The sequence below is a fragment of the Nematolebias whitei genome, chromosome 17, assembly GCF_014905685.2.
Source record: "Nematolebias whitei isolate Nwh7 chromosome 17, NemWhi1, whole genome shotgun sequence".
Classification (NCBI taxonomy): domain Eukaryota; kingdom Metazoa; phylum Chordata; class Actinopteri; order Cyprinodontiformes; family Rivulidae; genus Nematolebias; species Nematolebias whitei.
This window is the reverse complement of record NC_056514.1, coordinates 32,276,525-32,300,041: the sequence shown is the minus strand read 5'-3', so window position 1 is coordinate 32,300,041 and position 23,517 is coordinate 32,276,525. Positions and strand designations below refer to the sequence as shown.

Below are 23,517 nucleotides of genomic sequence, written 5' to 3'. Positions count from 1 at the left end.
TATAGATAAGTAAAAAATTACATTTAGTCCATCAGATAACATAAAGAATAACAAAAAAATTATGTCTGTAATTAAATGTTTTCAACAAAATATTCTGGACATTACACAACAGAACTCTACAATGTTCCAAACATCAGCAGCATCAAGACAGAGAGATCTTAAAAGCGAACTACTTTGGATCAGGTCTGTTTCTCACTGTCATAGGCAAAAAACACAAAATTGTTTCAGAATAAAAATAATTAAATGTCGTTAAAGCTTGTATAACAATAGCGTACTAGAAAAATGATCCAATACTATAATAATAATACCAGATTCAACTTTCTGCTCAACAGACAAAAAAAATATATATATGAAAAGATAAAAAGTTCAACTTCAAAAATTAAAATGGTTAATCCTGATTTTCTTTGAACTTTTCTAAAAGTTAAATGTGTTTCCACTAAAGGTTGAAAGGTTTGATGAATAATAACCAACTTGTTTTTTTTCCATTTCTATTTTTTTTAACAAAAGTTCAACAAACTATAATAATCTAATAATGAAACACAGCTTCAGGTAACTCAGAGTTTATCTGTTGGTGCTAATGAACAGGATCGCATAACTCTTTTTATTCTTAGGTTTATAAAGACCATATGTGTCAAACTCAAGGCCTGGGGGCCAAATGCGGCCCTCGTTGACATCTTAGCCCCCAAGATGCGATTTTAAATATAAAATACTTTTATCACTTTTTTTCACTAATGTTTGATTATAATGTCAAAAGTGCAACAGAGAATGTCAAATGAGACCAATCAAGCTCTTGTTGAGGAACCTGTGACCAAGAAAAGATGTTAGGTATCTAACTTGAGTTAATGTAGATTCTGAAACCGGTCCTTAATTTGAAAAAGGTTTTAATTTTGGCCAACTTTTGTAAGTGGGTTTGACACCCCTGATATAGAGGCACCAAAATGCAAATGAATAAATTAATTACTTTTTCTATGTCAGGTGTTGCATTGGGGAAACACTATTCAGGAAACATCTCATCAAAGAGAGTCCTGACAGGTAAAGCTGTTTACGTAACTCGTATTTAAAAAGGGTTCAAATTCATTTCTACCATCAGATAACCTACATATTTACAAAACTCTAAAATAATAATAAAAAATGATTAAATAGAATATTTACTCCCTGCTGATTTGTGTTTGTCTTATTAAAGTGTTAAGACAGGCACTCAGGACAGGAGCTTCAGCTAATGCTATAAATGACAGGGGAGGGAGGTTCATGGAACAGCAGCGATATAAGTTGGTATAATCTTCTGTGGGGCCCAAAATCATAATATCAAGTTTATCCATGTTTAAATATGAGAACTGATGTGTAGAATGTATGATTGCAAATAATATGGCACTTAAATATTCAAACCCACCCCCAACCTGTTGTTTTTGCCTTTTTTGGGAGGGTCTAAATCTTAATTGCAGGGGTCAAACCATCCCTTTCTCTGTAATTCAAACCACAGTTATAGTACTGGTTTGGTGTCCTTGAGTAAAATGCTCAACCCTACATTGCCACAATGTGTTTCTAAGTAGAAAGCATGTAAGGTTTGTGAAATGGGCAACTCTCATGAGTCAAATCTGTAAAAAAAAAAAAAAATCCTGAATGATGCAGGAATAAAAGGTTGGCACACAACATCTGGATATAAATTAGCATATGATATGAAGTTCATAAATAACGCAAGTTCTTTGTGCATGAGATCCTACAATCTCCCTCGTTCTCAAAAGAACAGAATGCTGTAAAACATGTTGAATTTGTTCAAAGAAGAGCTGATGAAACACAGAGGAAAAGTATTCCCTTTTTCCCAAGCTTTTTGGAAACATCACACTGGCTTCGAATCAAAATAGACATGCTTTCCAAACAATTTTCAATATTTGGTCTTTGTACTATTTCCAAGGCAGTACAGACTTTAAGAGGTTGACAGAACTGGGAGGATTGTTTTTATGGCATTTGCTGGTATTCAGTGTTTCCAACATGTAACTGATTAAATTTTGGGTAATATTACAACACAAAAAAAATTACTTAGGGTTGATTGAAGCAAAAAGTAATTATATTTGGACTGAAATCACAACTAAACTGTATCTAATCAAGGTTCTCCAGCATCACCTTTGAAATTGGATGGCAAATTACCAAAGGCTACGGTTTAATGAATCCACTTTTATGTTTAATTTCAATGATCAATGAAGAAGAAAAAATCAGCTATTTTCACATAGTCTTCCCTGTCATCAGTTAAAGGTGAAATTAATTTTTTTAAATCTAACATGAATTGAAAGAACTTCATAAAAAGGTGTCACAATAATCACACTAATTTTAAATTAATATTAAAAAATCAAAAAACACTACACAGATCTCTTCTGCCTTTTCCATGATCACCCTAGAAATGTACGTCATCAGTTCCAAACAAACAAAGGATCCCAAACTCAAGTAGTGAAACAGTAGTGCATGAATGCGGAGAGCCCGTGAGAGAAATAATTCAGTGCGCTGCATTTAATTGTGAAAACCGACCAAAACTAGAAAAGGTGATTTATTTTTCACCGTCTTGATAGACGAGAAAGTTCTATGGATTAGGTTACTATCATGAAAAGTACAACCCAAAGACCGGTGATCTATTATTCTATTATATTACCTATTATTCAACTATTTTCAACAACTGGCAAGAGTGTCCCAAACCCAAACAGCCCATATATTCAGTGAAACATTCACTACGGAAAGAAAAGAGGCAAGAAAATAAAAAATAGAGATAACTAAAGCCGCTTTGCCATTGATAAGTGCGACTCCACTCAGCTCTAGTCTCATCAGGTCTTCTCAGGTGTAGGTGATTTGCCACTGTGAGTTGTTTCCCCACTCTGTGGGCGGGATCGTCAATGCAAAGTGGGCAGTATCGTAACAGGTCATTGTGTTCAAGCCACTCCGCTCATTGTGGTCCTTAAATCACCCTATAATCTGACTTCAATTTCTTTAGTTTACCTCGGCACTGCTTATAGGTCCAGGTGTAGCCATGTGGCGCCATCATCTCTGATCTCTCTCTGTAAATGTGCTCATTTCTTGTGGCGCTGTTCGTCAGCACGATCAGAGAGGAAATGGAGGTTCAGATCTAGTTTGCAGTTCTGCTGGGTGGCTCATCCAGTTACATTGCTCCTCTGGCCAATCAACAGCTGCTGTCTGCTTATGTCAAAATTGCCACCTCGGAGCGGTCCGCTTGGAACTTCAAACAAGATGGTCCCATAAAGTCAGAGTCAGAGTTTCTTTATTGTCATTCGCACCTCATGTGGTACATGCGGTGGAGCGAAATTATGTACACAGGGTCACAGGGATAAACCAGGCTGAGTGGGGGTGGGTACCGGCAATGAACAGGCCCTTAACTGGTACTGTGTGGTGCAGAACCGGTGAGAGTTGAGACAGTGGTAAAGTGCCCTTTGTAAAAAAGTTAATCAATTATGTACAAGAGTCAGCTCCTTATCACAGTTACTATGACAATGATATTATGTTACAACAATCTGCTTCTACCGGATTTGCATGGCGCCTTGCCTTTTATTTTCCCATAATAGAAATTCTGAATATTATGAGGCAAAATCTCTAAATTCTTTGAATGGAAAGGACCTGGGGAAAATCATTTTTCAACATTTAACATTACAAACCCAATTTTTAGAATCGTCATCATGTCAGTCATAAAGATCTTCATGGTCATCAAACTCCACATCTGACCAAGAGTCTTCACTTCAATCCCAAGATCCAGCTATTGGTTCAGCTTTGTACTGGTATGGTTGGCCATCCATTAGACCTACACTGTGTTCCGACATTTTTTCAAATTTGATACTTTTCTGCTTCTATTTGCGCTAATAAACAAAGTGACTTCTAACCTGCTCTTTGTCCCGATGCATTTTGCCTTAAAACGTTATTTCTAACAAAGGCTACAGCACATGAGAAAAACAAAGTCTGGCCATGGCACCAGTGACATCATCATCACTCTTACCACATTTCAGGATTTTTACATAAAAATGCTCAGAGAAATAGGCCACTGGTGTGTTTTATGTAAGTGATATCTAAAAAATAAACCATTTTTATATCTTAAACCATTCTCACCTACGCCGTATTCATTAATTTTTTCGGTCTTCACTTCGAATCACTCCTCCCAGCTTACCTAATTCCAAGTTCTCGACTACTCATCAGTCTGTCATCCTGTTATTTACCTGCTTGGTTCTTGCGCGCCGGTTCTCGCACAAAGATTAGTCATCTTTGTATTTTGTTTGCTGTCCTGGGAGCCTTTTATTTTGTAAATAAAATCCTTATTTGTGATTAAACCAGTCTTTCTGTGGTCTGCATCCTTGGGTCCTTCCTGACCTGACATTTCTTCTGAAAGTTTCATTAAAACCCACAATATTTTGGTAATTGACACATACATGCACGCACACACATTATTATTAGGGATGCACGGATCCACTTTTTCGACTTCCGATACCAATATCCGAAGGTTGATGCCGATCCGATACCACCCTGATACAGGAAAACAGTGCTGAATTCCTTTCAACAAACTCAGCGTGCTCTTTAAGGTGAAATCTCTGGAGATGCTTGATTAAGTTGGTAGTGTTATAACTGGAAGTTTTATTGACACCCCCTGGAACCGTCCCTGTGCACGTATTGCACGTAGCTGTCGAATGTGTTGGCTGAGGTAGTGTGAAATAGTTCCAGATGGCTGATCCTTTCGTTCGCTCCATTTTGAAAACAATCTGTGCGGTGAGTTCGCTAGCACATGACGTCACTCAGAGCACAAAGCATAGAATTAGAGTGATTAGATCTGCCCAGTCATGGATCGGTCACATTGTCACCGATACCCGATCCAGAAGTTTTTTTAATTTTTATATCAGGACCGATACCGATATTGGTATCGGATCGGTGCATCTCTAATTATTATACACAATATATTACAAAACATAATAAATCTGGCTTACACCAAGACCACCAGTGCTCTTAAGTTCAGCTTTTAGTCCGGATAAAGTTGTGCAACATCGGTCAGTATTCTTTTTAGTTTGAGTTTCTGTTTGAAGTGCAGACAGCTCGGCAACATCATGAGAAGTAAACACAATCTGACCCACTGACAGTTGAATGGCTGTTTTGTTGTTCTAATCCCAGACTGTATAAATAAAGATGCAGGAAGATAAAAACCCGAGCGTCTAGTTTGTGTTATTAACTCAATTCATTTGTGAATTAATTTGTTCTGGTCTACCCGAACAGACAAGTTGCTACAAGGTTTCTTTGGGATTATATTACAAAAACAAAACAAATCTCTGATCAGTCAGTTAGAGAAAACTTGTAACAAAGGTGAATCTAAGTGCTCATTTAAATGCATAACTTCTTATAATTCCTTAAAGGGAATGCAGATCACCTGAGGTTTTGTTCTAACGTTATGCCCAAACTCATGCAATAATGCAAGATGCCATGCACAGAGCTTTTGTTGGGAATGACTCATCCACTACCACATCAAATTTTAGCTAGGTATAAGTAAAACTGACCAAGTTATTGCCATTTTTGTGTTGGTTAATGTCATTTAGCTGTAGTGGCTAGCTTCAATTGTATTCATTCTTTAAGGTGTTGAGTTATAGATGTACATCCAACGAATACATTCTGAGAGTTTCATTCAAATTCATTCAGTGGTTCCTGAGATATTTTGCTAACAGACAAACAGGTTTGACTCAAACAGGTAATGCAGAAGTTGAATGACTATGAGTGACTCTCAACTGTAAGTACATATAATTTTGGCTTAATATTTATGAAACTGACCAAGATTTAGCCTTTTTTTTTTTTTTTTTAGGTGGCTGTGGCAGCCATTCTAAATTGGGCTGGCACGAAAGATTAATCAGTTGAGTTGAATCTAATTAATATTTCCTAAACGTTTCATAAAAATCCATTCAGTGGTTTATTATGTATTTTGCCAACAGACGCAGACATGAGCAAAAACATCACGGCCTGCTTTTTGCATTTGGCAGTGGGCAATAATAATTTAAAGATCCGTTGAGCAATGCAGCATCTGTGTTCTCGATGATTGTTAACATTGTTGTGCATGCGAGTTTAATCGCTCATGGAAACATGTCTGGATGGAAAATAGGCTCATGCTCCCTTTAACCTTAAGTGTTGCACTTCCACATCCTCTTAAGATCCACTTGACATTCGCTTTTCACAAGAGGTGATGGATGACTTAACCCAGAACGGTGCTTTTTGCTGGAGCTGACCCAGATTGAACTTCATGTGTTAAATGTGTGTGTGGCCCAGAAATATAGGAAGTACAAAACACAGGAGGACTTTTTGTGTCTCTGTGCCTTAGTGAGTGCAGCACATGAGAGGAGAAAGGTTGTGTGTGTGTGTGTTGCACATTGTGACTGACAGAAATGATGTGTATATACGACGCAGCGCCACTTCATCTGACTCTAACAGAGGCATGCGGTCTCTGTGACTCTGGGCTGTGAATACTCACGACTTTCTGCAGGATTAATGTCAAAAGGAACAGAAACACAAAGCTAATCCTCTCAGCCCTTGTTCTAAGATACAAAGTAACTTGACAAAGATTTCTCATCAATTGAAAATAGTCATTTTCGTGGATGTTTTTTTTTTCTCCCCACCACGCTGGGTGGCTCAGTCAAAGTTTCAGCGAGATTGGAGCAGTTCGCTCCCACCCACAAGCTTTTTACGAGATACTCCACAGCCTCGCACGGCACGATTTGATTTATTTAGTCAATTTTGAACTGTGCCAGCTAACACTTCTTCATTTAAGGTGCCTGATTGTTTAACTCTAGATGGAAGCTGTCTCACTCCTTGCCACTTTTGTCAAATTTTCAGAATCACCCTACATCGCTGAAGCTTCTGGTCGAGGTGAAAGGTGAGCGGCTGCTCCTGGCTGTAGAGAAAAACCAGTAAGTGTCCTGTCATTCTGATATCGCACTGTCTTCTAAATAACAATAGTATTGTTTGGCGCATTGTTTTGTACTATTAGTGCTTAATGTATGCTTAGTTTAGTGTATTTCTTATTTCATGTCTTGGATCTTACTACTGTTTTTCTTTACAATTTGTATTTTTGTTGGGTGTAACTGGGACCTTGTGTACATAGTTTCGTTCCACCTCATGTACCACGTGATGTGAATGACGATAACGGACATTGAATCCTTGGATATTAATGATATGCATTTTATTTATAAGTGCAAAACTCTCAAGAACATCTTACGTTAACAATGGTGTGCCACAAGGCTCAGTCTTGGGACCCACCCTCTTCACAATCTACATAGGTAATGTAGGTCAGATCATCCATGATGCATCCTTACATTTCTATGCTGATGATACAGTTGTTTACTGTCGAGCTAAAGCAGTTGCTAAGGTTTTTCAGCTTTTGCAATCTGCTTTTGACATCATTCAGTCAGATTTGTTCAGTCTCAAACTTGTACTAAACTTGTACTTGCTCAAGATGAGATTTTTGCAATGGAGTTAAATTCAAAGCAGTCTGCTCCTCAGATAAATAGTGTTTACTTGCTATTTTTATATGAATGTTTCTGTTCAGTGCCCTGAGACAACTTCTGTTATGACTTGGCGCTATATAAATAAACTGAATTGAATTAAAAAAACAGGCAAATGCTACAATTAAAACAAGAGTTTAAGCAGACTAAAGCTACAGTTTACACAAATTATAAGTCGACATTGCAAACTATTAAATCAAACACAAAAAATATTGTCCTAACTTAATCAAACGGTGCTGTCTGAAAACGTTTAAATGGTTGAATTTGCTAAAAACCATGTGGAAGTTTGAGTCATGTGTCTGACCTACACTAGGCTGGCTGTAGTTTGAGTAGGTAAGCAAATATTATTGAACTGGACAAATGTGGAATCAAGAAGATATTTGGGTGGAAATCTAAGCGTGAATCTGCAGAATTTCATTGATAAGGATACCATCAATGAATGTTTGGCCATACAATGGCAAAACGCCATGCACTATGTGTCACGGGAATTACTGAATCTACCTGTTGATCCGTGAGATAAACTCTATGATTCAGCTTCATTTTGCCAGATTGTTATGGTATGGTATAAAGTTTATTCATTTTAAAAAGGTACAAAACAATTCCATAACAATATAAAGAAAGATACAAAAGATTTAAAATGAAAGGCAGCAGAAAGAAGAAAAAATCTTATATCTGCCCCTTTTTTCAAACAATTATTTCAATCATAATAATTTCCAAGTAACAGAACAAAATGAATAACTCTTTCTAATTTTTCTAATTCTAATAAAAAACACACACTAAGCTACTTCATATATACCTTTTTAACAATCCAGCTTTGATCTTTTTCTTAAATGTACACATTGACTTGGCATTTTTAACATCACTCTCTAGACCATTCCACAATCCAACTCCTTGGATTGAGGTAGACCTTCCCTTCAGACTAGTTCTTAATTGTGGTTTGACAAATATCTCTATCCCCTTAAGATTATAGCAACTTTGTCTTTTTACAAAATTTCTTTGGATATTTAATGGTAATGTGTTATTAACGTTAAACTAGGTAGTACCTTTTGCCAAAGAACTCCATTGGTCAACACATTCACCCAACCCTATACCAAATACTATGTGGAGTACATACAGGTGATGTATGCGGTGCCAGCAGCTACAGCTGTAGCCAAGATAAAGGGAGAGGAAAGAGTTTTCTTTGCACTGTGAGTGTGGGCATGGCAGAGCTCTCCGTGCTTTAGTCCTTTTTTTTGTATGTGCTGAAACAAAGACTTGAAAGACAAAAATTCCTGAATACATCAACAAGACATTGATAAAAACAGACATCTTCCTCCTCCTTCTCACCCTGTCTTTTCATTTGATCTGCCAGCAAAACGCTGGGGAGAAGGAGGGTTTCCTTTGAACACGGAGGACTCTCGGCACTCAGTGTATTAAGACAACCCAGTGTTCGTCGAGGGACTGGCACGATGGGGTGAACATCATTTGAAAGAGATCAGGTCATCAAAACAGATGCAGTTTGTTACAGTCGATGCGTTTGGATGAATATCTGTCATCCTTGCATTTTTACACAGTTCAGCGTGGCCTCAAGTCAGTCTCGGAGTTGAGTGTGCGGCTGAGAAGAATGGAACGTGATTGATGGAGCAATATGTTTTCCATCCAGCTCTGCTGCCACACATGAGCAGCCATGAACAAGCAGAGCTGTCTGTGTGATGGAGAGAGGAAGGAGGGAGGGAAGCAAACGGAGGGGAGAGCGAACCGCTTTTTCTTGCCACTGTCAGCCATGAATCTCACTTGTTTTCCTAGGCTTAATATATGTAAATTCCACCTGCAAAACTGTGGGACAAAAGCTTTCAACACCGGCAACTGCAATTTTATGGCTTACCTACCCTGGAAATATTTCCATTGGAAATCATATTCTCTGTGGTGAATGTTCGTGCTTTGCACAGGTGGGGATTTAGCAAAGCTGACTTGCAGATTGTAATAGAAGCACACCTTACATTCACCCAAATGATTCTAATGCAGCCTGTCATCATCCCTAAGCATTAACTTTTAAGGTTGGCAGTTGAGTTACAATCCACAGCCGTGAGGAACAAATAGATTTGTCATCGCTGTCAACACTTGCAGCAAATCTTGAAATTAAAGACCTAGAAACCCTTGAAGGAATGCATATCGCCTGCTGTCTTTTATTTCAAAGATTTAAGCTAAAATCAACTTACGCTGAGATGGACTGGAGTTATACAAGTTTTGCACAAACCTTGTGAATGGCTTTTTTTGTGAACTGGTGAGATTTGTGAAATCTTGCTCACAGCTTTGGCAGCGGATGCTAATAAATGTTTAATTACCAACAAACACTACATCCTCTGAACTCAAAACATTTTATTGTACTGTATGTTGAACAAAATAAACATTTTAAGGATTGAGAGTGGACGTGTCTGGATCAGTGTATAACCATCGCAGAAGCTGCTGTGCTGACATTTGGTGAAGGCACTTGCCTAAAGTGGCTAAAAGTCTGCCACCGATGAAATCCAGTTGTTTAAACATATTAGGCATCAGCAGAAAAGAGGGGAGGAAAAAAAAGTGGTTTGAAATGAAATAAAGCAAGGTAAAAGCCCAGCTTTATTTTGATTTTAAATGTGGGAGGCAGCAAAACGTGGGCGGAGGTTTACTGCGTAGTGATCATTGCAGCGAGAAGTGGACGTGCTGGGTGGGAATTTATATCAGATGCAAAACACCTTGTGGTCTATTTGGTGCTAAATTTCAGCATCACCGTCATGGTAAAAAGTAAATGGAAGTTAGATAAACTGAAGGAATATATTTCAGTCATTTACAGTTAGGGAGAGGTTATTCACCTGAAGAGAAGTTTAACTTGGATAAATGGCTGATGAAAAATTACATATTCAAAAGGAATTTAAAATTTTTTTAAGGTGGCATGGTGGCGCAGTTGGTAGAGCTGCCGTCTCTCAGCAAAAATGTTGCCGGAGCAAATCCCGACTGGGGTCTTTCTGGGTGGAGTCTATATGTTCCTACTGTGCATGCGTGGGTTTTCTCTGGGTTCTCCGGTTTCTTTCAACAGACCAAAACCATGCATGTTAGGTAGGGTTGGGTATCGAGTCTCGAGAATTGATTAGAACTTGGACTAATGTTCCGGTTCTCCCAGAATCGTTCAAATTTTTTATTTTTGATTCCCACTTTCAATGCTAGTCTGCCGACCAGAAGAAGAAGCTGCCCGCTGAGTAAAGTTAATAAAAAGTAAAAAGCTCATAGAACTAAAATTCAAATAGAAGTTCAAATTATTTAATCCAGAAAAAACTCTGAGCTAGCTTATTTATACAATGAAAACAATTGTTTTTTTAAACCCGCCTCTAAAAACAACCGGAACTGGAATCGAAACGATGAATTGGAATCAGAACCAGAATCAAATTCAAACGATGCCCAACCCTGATGTTAGGCTGATTGGTAACTCTAAAGGCTCCCACATACTTGAGCGTACTTCACTCCACAGAGGTCCGTGCGAACCCGATTAGACTAAACGTGGACTCGAAGTGGACGTCTGCAGGGTATGTCCACGCAAAGATCAATTTTTAATGACGCGTACGCAAACTCGGTGTTGCACAATAAACTGCCCGGCGACAAGACTTTTTTGTATGCCACACCAATGTATTAAATTCCCCTTCTTCAGCCGTGGTCTGGTTTAATGGCCTTCTCTTTTGTTTTTGTTTTTCCCAAGAGACAAATGATCTCTTACTCCTTGTCTATTGACGCCATGACTGAAATTGTGAAAAACGAGGGAATTTGTCACAAGAGAAATAAAATCAGGCCTGGCGTTGCTGTGGGAGGGTCTGGATATTTCCCAGTGGGCTGGTCTGATGTGTGGGCTGCAGGGCCACTGCTCCCCATTTTATTTTTTAGAGTGTTTTAGGGGCCGTTTACACGGCGCGTATTTTGAGCGAATCCGCAGCTTTTTCTCTGTGGTTCTGCTGATCATTTGCACGACACCAGTGGCCCCCCTCTTTGAATCCGGAGGTTTCTGAACCCACCTTCCAGAGTGGAGGTTTTTCGCTGACCGCCCGCTGATAATCTAAACATCTCCCGCTGAGGCTTTGTGTTAAACTACATACGCGGACAGATGGCATATTTCAATCAACATGGCGGCGGACACAGTGTTTTCTGAACTACGACTGATGGAATATATTTTTAATCTTGTAGTTAATCTACGTCAGATTCCAGGTGCTGTGACCGACATCTGTGTTGAAAGAGACACAATCTGATCCAGTTCTAATATTGCCGTTTATAGAACGAGGCACACGCACACGTCGTGCTACACTATAACATACTAAATGCGCTAAATAATAAGTTTAATAATAATAAACAGTATTTATGTTAGTGTGAGAGATATAATGAAGCTGTGAGCTAAATGAAGCAATCTGGACATTATGTAATTCAAATTTAAAATGATGCTAAACATATAGCGTGAACACTAAAGTTGAAAATGAAGACATCAGGTTTAATTTTTTATTTATTTATTCAACACCACAAACTGTATGCCACACAAACACTGATAATTAAACTGAACACACCAACATGTTAACTGTAAACTGCATTAATGAACTGGACTCTGCTCTTTTTTCATCCTGGATATACTGGTCCCACGTTGTTCATCTGGCTCGTTCAGGCTGTCACTCCTTTGATTAATGCAGCTTGACTTGGTTCTGGTCCACTCAGTGACTGGCGTGGAGCTGTTAGACGAAGCGGTCCCGCTTGGCGTCAAATACGTCAACTTTTATCCAAAATCCAGCTTTAACTTGTTATAAAGATGTTGTTAACTGAGCTTTTAGCCCAGAGGAAAGGAGTGTGCCGAGGCATGCGCATTAGGTAAAAGGTACAAAATTCACAGTGCCAACTAATTACCCGGCATGGTAACTACAGCGGATTCGGGAGGGTGGGGGGGATTACTCCGGATGCATGCAAACACAAAATACGTCCATGTCAACGCGGATCTTTTCCTCTAATTAACATATGAAAAAAACCTATGTTTCCCCCCATCGTGTCGGTGTAAATAGGGCCTTAGTAACATAAAACACAGAACACTGCTGCCGCTGCTCCTGGGCTGCCAGCTGCCTCGACCCAGGGCCAATGGTAGCTCTCTTTTTTTGCGACCTGTCAATCAATCCAGTAGGCATGTCAGAAAATGACCAATCAGCGACCTCAATTTGTCCCGAAAGTAAACGCCCCTTGCCTGCGGAACTGGGCTGCAGCCCATAAGGGTGTACGTTCAAGTATGAAGTCTCAACCGTCTGCGGATAGTCAGGTCAATTTTTTCCACGATCGGAATAAAATTATCAGATTAAGTGTTTACATGCACACCATTCGGATTATGAATCGGCATAAACCACCCCTCTCATTCGGGTTACCAATTCATTCAGATCAAGCTGAATCAACAAAGAATAATCCGACTGGGGCATGATACATTTTTATTCTGAATGGCAGTTTAATCAGATTACTTAAGTCCATGTAAACATAGCTAATGACTGCTGGATATGGGCACAAATGACCCCTGCGACCCAGAACACAGCCTAAAATACAGAAATAGATGTCCAAATTTAGTCCAACTAGTCAAACATCCAGAGGTGACCTGGAAACAACAACAAAAAGATAAAAGTGAGATCTGTAGCAAACAACCGATTGGGCTAAAACTGCATGAGGAACGAGTCTGACAAGATCAGATTCACTGACAAGGAACAAAAGAAGAGACAGGATCATTTTATGATTAGGTAAGCAGATTACTGTCTCCATCACTTTGCTCTCATTTATCTCAAACCTTTGAACTATTCATTAATTTTCACAAGAGAATAGCACAAAGACTTTTCTGTTACATGACAGCCCCTCATTTCTAATGACGAGACAAGAAATTAGCAGGAGGTCTTAAAGAGACTGTATTCTGATCTGATCCTGACATAAAACACCTTCAGTGCTTTGTAAGGTATTGCAAAGAAATGAACAACATGTTTTCATTACAGCATGTATTAATATTCTCAAACAGCTTGACAGAAAAACATGCTGATGGACTGAAGCGTGCCTGACACCAGCTATTGTTAATCTCGTGAAAATCTATCCACTGGATGATTTAGGGCAGTGGTTCCCAACCCTGGTCCTTGAGGAACACCTTCCTCGTTTTACTCGTTTCCCTGCTTTGACACACTGATTTGAATGAATGGGTGATTAACCGGCTTCTGTAGAACTTGAAATAATTAAATCCCTGAATCAGGGACTACAGTTAAGAACCACTGATTTAGGGTGATATCGTTGCTGAAAAATGAAAAAGTCTTATATCAGTCAATATTGTTTAAAATACACAGTTTGTCAAAATATTGTGTCCTCGCTAAATAAAAAAAAGTAAAACTATAAAAAGGCTAAAGAAACAAGTTAAACTAAAGAAATTTCATTTTTTTTGTGAAATTTAAAAGGAGTGCTGAAAGACTGCTGAAATTTGCAGAATATAAGTTGTTAAAACTAAAAAAAGCAAAAGTAAAGCTAAAAGACGCAGAAAACTATCGAAAAGCTAAGAGAAGCAAAATGCTACTTAAAAGACTAAAAGTAGCAAGTCACTCTATAAGCTACAAGTACCAAAGATCTAGCTGAAAGAAGCAAAAAGCTAACTATCCAATAAAAGTATCTAAATACTGACTAAAAGTAGCAAAAGGCTAGCCAAATAATAAAAGTAACATAAGGCTGGATAAAAGCTAAAAGTAGCACAAGAACGCAAAACCACAGGAAGTATACCGAAGCAGATTTCAATGGGAACCATAATTTTAAAGGATTCAAAGAGATCACAATGTATTTCTGCGGGGAAATATTTGTAAATAAAGTTAAAGTTTCTAAATAATCTATAGTTACAAAAAGTTAGAAAACCCAAAAAGTCATAGCACCAAGCTCTGGAACAACAGAACAGGACAAGAAGAAAATCAACCACATAATATATTTGCCAAGTTAAATTCAGGTTGGTGACTTTCTTTGCCATTAAGTGCATTTTCTATTTTCTATATCCATCCATGTTCAATCAGGTCATCTGGACGGTTTCTTTTTGTTGTTGTTGTGCTGAGGTGTTTCATCCTTCATCCATAGGACTTCCTCAATCTGAGAAGCCACCAAACAAAAGAGATTCCCTCAAACAGCATACTCCATAGTGGAAAAAAAAAAAAAACAGTTTGCTGGTGCTAAGATGGCCTCCGGGGCCTGCCCTCTCCCCTATCAACTCATATTGAGGAAGGGAACCAGTTGCTTTTTCCCCACTATGGAGTATGTTGTTTGGGGGGGAATCCATTTTGTATGGTGGCTTCTCAGATTGAGGAAGTCCTTTGGATGAAGTATAAAACGTCTCTGCACAACAACAAAAAAGAAACCGTCCAGATGACCTGACTGAACATTGTTGGAGTTTATACCTGACTTATTGAGCATGAACTTTGGTGGATTTTCTAAATTTTTTTAAATTTCCCCAAATTTCAACCATCAATTTGAATATTACATCTTTTTTCTGTGATGTGTGCTGTGTAGAATCAGTGTCACTCATGACATTTGCAGCACCTCCAAGATGATGAAAGCTACTCGTGATTCTTGAAATGTGTCACTTCCGTGCACTTTATTTTTGGCATTAAAGGCTGCGGAAACAAGAGATGTAGAGTTTCAGATATTCCTCCAACATCCCTGGACACACTTACAAAGGGCACCTTCTGCCTGGAGGTAAATGTCAGCATGAGTCCTTGCGTGAACGGACTATTTTAACTATTGTTTAAAAAATGACTGGCTGAGGAGTTAAATGCGTTCATGTATTAATGTGTCCTCAGCTCAGTTAAAATACACTTACATAGAAAGAAAGGAAGATGTTTTATTGAAACCTGGAGGGAAATTTGTAAATCAAGAAGATCAGTGTTTTGGTTCAGGAGCTGACTCAGAAATTTAATTATCAATGATAGTAAGTCTCAAACATCCCAACTGTGTACACATTAAAACGGTGTATGAATGTCCTGATTATAAAATCCCACCAGAAAAGTGAAGTTATAGATTAAATGTTATTTCAGTAGTTGGATGTAGAATCTCACCTTCCAAATTCTGTCAACAATTCAACATTTAAAGGCCTCCATTTTTAAAGTGATGATTCATCGTATAGTTCTCAATAAAACAGAACTTATCACAGCATCGATTACAGAACACACGGTATAAAAAACTTTTTCAACAACAGGTCAGTATGCAAGAAAACTACATTAGCTTATATTAAACTGCTAGTTTTAGAGAGAGTTTATTTATAAGCTCAAAAAAAATAAATCAAGCTTTCATCCAGGTTAGGCTAATGGCTTGTCAAACCTAGCCTGGACAAAAGCTTCTGCCCTTTTTATGTTGGAAAAACAAAACAAAAAACAAACTACAACAAAAAAGGAATTAAAAAACAACATGATGTTTAAAAAAAACCTGGTACATTTGAGTTATGGCTTTTATTTTGCTTTAAACTACTCGTATGTTGTGTGTTCATAAGGTATGAACTATAAAACAAACAGTCCAAAGAAAATTGCAAGACTTAATTTTTTTCATAGCCCAAACTGTCTTAAAGATAAATCTTTATTTGGAAATTATCATCATATTGCTCGTTATAGGATCCCTGATGTTGTTATCCTTGGGATTCAGTTTTAGAGAAAAGAAAAATACAGTTTTATGTCATTACTTAAAACTCATATATCATGATCTGCCTTGGATGTGTTGAACCCACGTGCAGGAAGACAACGGGAGACTCCAGGTAAAATAAGTAACTAAAGTTTATTATAAATAACCAAAAACAAAAAGCTGACGGGGCAGCTAACTTACTTTAAGGAGAACACGGAGGGAGACCGATCACAACAGCCATTGGAAGGACGATCCAGAGACCAATGACGAGACAAAAAGGAAGCTGAATAAATAGAGACACTGATGAGGACGAGTGAAACACCTGTGTTGATTGGGATTGGACACAGGTGCGACGGGAGCTGAACACTAGAAACACGAGGAAACAGAAAAGACAGGACAAAACCCAGAAACCCCACATTATGGCCAGTTTAAAAGTTGAAGCATTTCTTTCCAAATGTAAAGCCTTTTGTTGTAAAGTGCTAAATAGAACCATGTCCTCTGATTATATACTTTCCCTGCATACACTGTCTGATTTTTATAGCGTGGAAAAATAAAACCCTTAAAGCTTGCACGCTTCTATTCCAGTGGGGACAGTTAGCTGTTACCACAGGGAATGGTTCCACTTCTGGCCAAGCAACTCTTGATGCTTTGTGGCTTCGAATGCGACGCCCCAGGCATGTGGAGATGAGTCCCAAGCTAAGCAGGCAGCATGCGCTCCATCAGTACTTCCCTTTGTAATGGACTGCAGGATCACTGTAAAGGAAGCCTGGAGCTCATCAGCTGGATGGAGGATGTTTCTGGTTGCTTGCACTTGGGGTTTTCTCCCCCCTCATCATGTTTAAGGCGCTTTGCGGATTGTTTTCCGTCTTGTAGAATCTTTTTTTTTTTTTCTCTCGCTGTGAGTGAAATAAAAAGCGCACACCGATGTGTATACACAGATTGAAATCTGCGATATTTCCCTCAAAGAGAATGAAAGGCAAGCTACAAGCTTATTCTATTTCTCTCCGATTTGCAATAAGCTTTAGCTCAGACAGGGTCCAGAGACAGTTTGCATGTTGGGGTTTCTAGTGATCTGTTGCACCTCTCCAAGAAGATGTCCTCATATCTCACTGAAAACGCAGACAGGAAGCAGCCTCTCGTGGGGAACTAAACAAGCACAAGGCAGAAGACACCACACATGCATCAACCAAGCAAATACATCTTTGTGACCTCCTTTGTAGCGTTATTGTTCTTGGACACTGAGCCACACACAGGCTGTGGAAGAAACCCGAAGAAACTTGTGTTGTAAAACCCGTCTCTTCTCATCAAGTCAAGAGGGAAACCAGAAGTGGGTCTCAGACACAACTATAACTGTTTATACAAGCTGAACATTAAGAACAAGCTTTCTCCAGTTTTGAACATCTTTAATAAACATTTTTCTGTATAAGATTTGAATGCAACTAACAAAGTAGGATAAACTATTAAAGTGATATTGATATTTTGCATAGTTTGAGGACGTTGATTAAAGCAGTGGTTCCCAACTCTGGTCCTTGAGGAACACCATCCTGCATGTTTTAGTTGTTCCTCTGCTCCAACACACCTAATTCAGTAGTTTAATTATTTCCTTAAGTTCATCAGAAACCTGTTAATCACCATTTCATTCAAATCAGGTGTGTTAGAGCAGAGGAACAACTAAAACAAGCAGGATGGTGTTCCTCAGGGACCAGGGTTGGGAACCACTGAATTAAATTATGCATTTCTAAAAGGGAGGTTTTTTTTTTAGACATTTTCTATACACTTTTATTCAGGTATCATTTAGAAACAATTCAATAATTAAGAACATAAAAGCAACAAACACTTTTAAAAGTATAAACTGTAAATGTGATTTTACACAATTACCTATAAACTCCCACATGCCTGCTCAACTTGATCAGTTCTAGTCCTCATTTTAAAACTAGAAAATCATATCTTGCACCGTCATTACTAACAAGCCCAGTTTCCCGACACCCATTCAGCCTAAAGCTTTTGCAATAAAATGTGGATAAAGAAAAGCACAGCTTAGGAAACAAAAGAAGAGGAAGAAGTGCAAATTATTTGGTGTAAGGAGCAGGAAAATAGTGCTGATTTGAAATCTCCAGCCTTCCTGCTGTGCAGTTTCGATTAGCAGGGAGATGACATCTAATTACATCCTTTCACCCGATGATCTCATGCAGCCAGCCGGCCACATCCAACATCTGTAGCTCCTAATAACACATATTCAGCTCATTTGTAGACTTAGAAGTCAAGCTTTGAGAGAGAAATGAAGCATTGACAGGATGATAAGGAATAACCAAGTTGCAATAATGCATATTATATGCATTATAATAAAAATGGCTATTTTGTGCACACACAGAGCTCATTACACTTGCTAACACTTGTCAGATATTTGCATGTATTTATATAAAGAACATATTTGTCATACCACATATAGAGGGCAGCTTCTGGTTGTTCTGAATTCTGGTTTTGCTGCCAGTAGTTTGAGTAAAAACACAGGTCCATTTGACAATGTGTCAATCAAAACAGCCCCACCTAAAGTTTGATAAAGCATGGTTCGAAAGCATAGATTTTAAAAATCGTACTAAAGTTGAATATTAGCTGAATTGTGAGGCACAGAATCCTTTTCTGCATCAAAAACATGATTTTTTTTTTAGGGTCAACAGGGGCTGACGTGTCTTTGGAAGTAATTTAAAAGAATGTCAGTTTCTGGTAATACTGTACATGTCACGGTTTGTGAAGGATGAAGACTGGACACAAGAGAGCTCGGAAACAAACTTAACTTATTATAAATGAAAACAAACACGCTGCTTTGGCTACAGTCCTACAAGAAACTTACAAGACTCGAGCAGAAACTCCGAGGAAACCCCATGAAGAGCGGTAATACCTGACTGCTGGTGGAACGAAAGCTGCAGGGGTATAAAGGCTGAAGTAAACGAGGAAAGTGGAGACAGCTGAGCTGAATGAAACTGGGTACAGCTGAGGAGCAGGAAACTGGCTGAAGGAACGAATAACTGATGGCACAGAGGAAAACACCGAGGAACTGACAAAAATGCAAACACAAATAAGGTTAAACATATACATTTCTAATATAAAACACAAAATACTACAACAGACCTAACAAAAACACAGATCCTGACTGTACTTCTTTCTGTATTTTCATTTTTATTTACTCACAAAAACACACACATAAGAAGTCTTATTGGAAAGCCTATTAATTTCTATCGTTTTGGTAGACAAAGCTATACTTTTCTCTTGAAATCGAGCAAACGCAGCCGCCAAATAAAAAAAATAGAATGCCATGAAACTTAACTCTTTTGTGCTTTTCTTCTTTCCGTCACAGCTGCAAGGCCATGATATACTATAATTCATTATTTTCAATGGCAAGCCACAGAAATGCACTCATTTCACCCATAGCCGACACTTTTACCAGCTGCCTTCAAAAGGGACATTTTTGGATGGGGCTTCCTTCTTTTGAATTACCTTCTCAGAGGTTCCAATTATTTCCAAGCTTAGAGCTGTAATTAATGAGTTGGACTCCATCTTCCTAATTAATTAGCCAGTTACACTGGAAAGGTCTTAGAATAGCTTGTCTCTTCCTTCAAGATGGAAAGCATTAAGACAAATGCATAGTGGGTGTGTGTGTATACACATGTGCTCATAGTGCTCTAGAAACATAAACTGTTTCAAGTGACCTCAGATCCCTGCTGCAACAATTAGAATCGTTTAGCAGACTTAAATTTATCTTTGCAGTCTCCTTTAAGTCTTTTCTCATCTCAAGTGTCCTGGAGGTTTCATAAAAAAAAAACAAGGGAAGCTGAAACTTCCACTCTCCTGGTTCCTGCCTGCTCCTTATCAGGCTCATTTTCATATCGTATCTGCCAAGATTTGCATTTTAAGAAAGTGCTTCATAGGATGCAAAGCCAGTAGAAAAATACTTAGTTTTTTTAGGTCGTAAAAAATGTACTAAGGTTTGGCTTGGTTATAGGGACCCGTTTTTGCAGTAAAATGGGCTTCTACTCCTCTCAGCCTTTCTTCCATTAACCTAGAGGGGTTTCCGAGCTCCAGCTGGTAGATCTCCTCAGCTGAAATCTACTAAAAGTTTCTCATTTTCATGAACCAGCCACCTCTCACTGTTTCCAAGAAGTTCTTTCTGCATGACTTCTGAAATTAAACACGGCGTCTTTTGAGTTTAAAGGTTATAACTAAAACTAGACTTGCATGCATTGCTTGATCGTTCAGAGTTCATCTTTAATGCATGGTTCTTTTATAGATTTATTTTCTTAGTAATCCATCGTCATCAATTGGTTGAAAATTATCTCGATTTCAGTTTGAGTCTTTTTCGCACACAGCTTTAGTTAAAGTTCAGAGAAACAAGTTTTTTTCCAAACATTTTTTTCTTTAATGTTACAAACCAGTAGTCCAGTAAAGGTCAGGATGGAAACATTTCCTGGCTGGTTTAGGATTTCTCAAGTTTTTTTTTGTCTTTTTCACTGGAGGGCAGCAAAAATGGGAGTAATGGTCAACTCTGTTATTCTCCATGTTTTTCACGACTCATGCCTTAAAAGCGCTTTTTTTAAATTGTATTATCTTTAAAAAAAATCTACAATTCTTTCGAGTTAATGTCTGAAAATTAGCCTGTTACATACACACATACCCCCTGACATAGAAATGAAGTTATGCAAGGTAGATCTCGTGTTTCATTTCCAGACCTTTATGTCTAACGTCTAATAAAATATAATGCTTTTTTTTTTTAATTAAAGTTTGAGATAATGTAATGTAATCGATTTTATTTTCAGCTCATCATCCATCATATGAAAAGTGATTAAAAAAATCATTACCCTTAAATAACATTTACCTTTATACTCCATCTTCACTGCATGTAGGTACATGCACAATTACAGTCCTCTCGTTTTTTATCATACTGTCACTTTTAACAAATTTAGTTATGTAAAATGATATCATATTATAATAATATACAATTAGTTCTATAAATACTAAATCCTCTGAGACCCTTTCGAAAATAAATGTTTGCCAATGAACTCAAGAAAACATTAGCTTATTGTGACTTTAAGTTTGCTTATGTGCTCTCGCCAATCATTTTGCCTCATTTTCACGACTAATTTGCAAACATTCAGGTAGAAAATTAATTGGTGTTCATATGTGACATTGTAGAAAAAGTTGTAGAGCTCCGTCTTCCCAAAATGCCTGCCGTAATATCAGGATTGTTGTGTGTGGACGTGAGGAATATGAGCAGCATCGTAAAATAACTACTCCGGGGGCTCATTTACTACTATAATACAGCAATGAAAGAAGAGCATAAACACACTCTGACTTAGATATTTGATTTGTATGCCCAGAAGGAACATTGCATAGCTTTCACACCTCACAAATACAGACAGCGGTGTAAAGCATAATAATTCATGTGGATATGAACTGCCAGAAATAACTGTAAATGTCTTGAATGCTATGATTTGCAATATGCAAATAATCTTATAAAAGGTTATTGAACATTTTGTTGCACAATAAAGTTAGCTTTACTCTAGGTTTGACATTTTTAATGCTTTTCTGTTGATAATTTGTCTTTTTTTTCTGTCTCTCAGTCTTTTTTTTAACCTATTTAAGCAAATAACACTTTGTCAATTCAAGTGAAATCTATATTTTTCCAAGTCTCTGGGGTGCCAGAAGAGTTAAACAAAAGTAGCCAGAGTTTTTGACCTCTGTTACTGCTGACCACGGCGATAATGAGTCCAGGCTCACAGTCCTGGCTTCCATCCTCCCTCTGACAGTCAGACTGACAGATTTGCTGCAGTTACAGTGTATCAGCTGGGAGGGAATGCTTGCTTGACATGTCCTGCATCCTGTTCTTGTCGTTCTCTTCGTCCACTGACCCTCTTTTGACCTGCTCTCCTGTGTGTGGGCCACTGACTGAAAGAAGGTCACGATGGTTAGTTAGATGTAGGCAGAGGGAAATTTGTTTCCCTCAGTGGATCAACAGGATTTTTACCCCTTCTGTTTGACCTATTGTCTTCTCTCTCTCAGCGCAGTATCTAAAACAAATCCTAAATAGACAGCAAGAGGAGCATTCACTCCAGAGAAAAACACTTTAAAACAATAGACAGCAGTGTATCCTGCGTCAGCGAGCTTCACCATGTGAATGCACTTTTATTCCATTCGTGCCTCCGCTAGTGACTCGTTTAAAACTTCTAATCATCGCAAGAGATTGTGGGAAACCTGTGTAGGAGTTAGAGTTCTTTCATCACCAAGTTTAGCCTCGTGATGAAAGGAAACAGAGTAAGTCAGGAACTTCTTACGCTGTAGTACCTTTGGTTTTTTTATCGCACTCCCTATCAAGAACCTTACTCTGAAGGCCCCGTGACAAACAGAAGGTGATAAGTTTCAGCATTCCCCCTTTCTTCTGTACACAGATTGTACATTTTTCCCCAATGCACATATTTTCTTGTCTTTGTTAAGTCCCAACAACTCCCAGTTGGAGTGCGGGACATGCAAGGGTCTCCTTGAGTCTGCCCCAATACACCTCCTCACTCACTATCACCTAATCCCTCCTGCACTGAGAATAGGAACGAGCTGCCAACAACAACAGGGGCTGCTGGAGGTTGATAAAGAGGCTGTGGACTGCTTTGGGGGTGCAGCGACCCAGTGGAACCAAAGCTCGACTTCATGACACAGTTTAAAAAAAAATCATAAACAGTCTCAGAGCGAAGAGGTCACAAGCAGATTGTAAATTTACGTCCAGTTAAGAACGAAACTGGTCTTACTGACAGACGCAGCCAGATAACTACTACTGAACAGAAGAGCAGTGTTTTCTGCAGTTTGGGTGGATTTAGCAACATACATCTGTGAGAATATGTTTGTTTAGATTTTTACTGAACAGAACATACAATTAATACACATACTAATGTGTTAAAATGCAAACCGGCTTAAATTTTCCAAATGCATGAATGGGGGGGGGGGGGGGGAAAAAAAATTGTGCTACGTTTGCACGCTCTAAATTATGTTGAGCTGTTTACAAACGATTTCATAAAGAAGGTAATCAGATTCCACTTCTGGTGAGCATCAGCAGAATCACAAGAGCCATATTTCCTCCTGAAATCAGTGGATCATGCATGATCAATTATCTAGTAGAGCATTCTTGGGGGCAAAAAAATCTCCCAAGTAGAAAAACAGGGTGATAAATGATTGTGCAACGACTATTTATTCATGACTCAGTTGGCTCAGCAGCCCTTGTTCTCAGCTGGTTTACATTGTTTTTTGTGTTAAAGTATACAGAAACAAAAGTTTATTTTTTGAGTCGAGGCCTTTGATCAGTTGTATTCCATCTTTAACTTATATATAT

The 23,517-nt window shown here is 38.3% G+C and overlaps 1 protein-coding gene across 1 annotated transcript in view; it reads left to right on the top strand.

The window, feature by feature from the left end:
- The window catches only part of LOC119423519 (disintegrin and metalloproteinase domain-containing protein 12), a 175,956-nt gene that overhangs the window by 22,793 nt on the left and 129,646 nt on the right, over positions 1-23,517 (top strand). Inside the window, exon 3 of the mRNA XM_037690916.1 lies at positions 6,847-6,920. Within this exon, the coding sequence (XP_037546844.1) occupies positions 6,847-6,920 (74 nt within the window). The remainder of the gene's footprint in view (positions 1-6,846; positions 6,921-23,517) is intronic.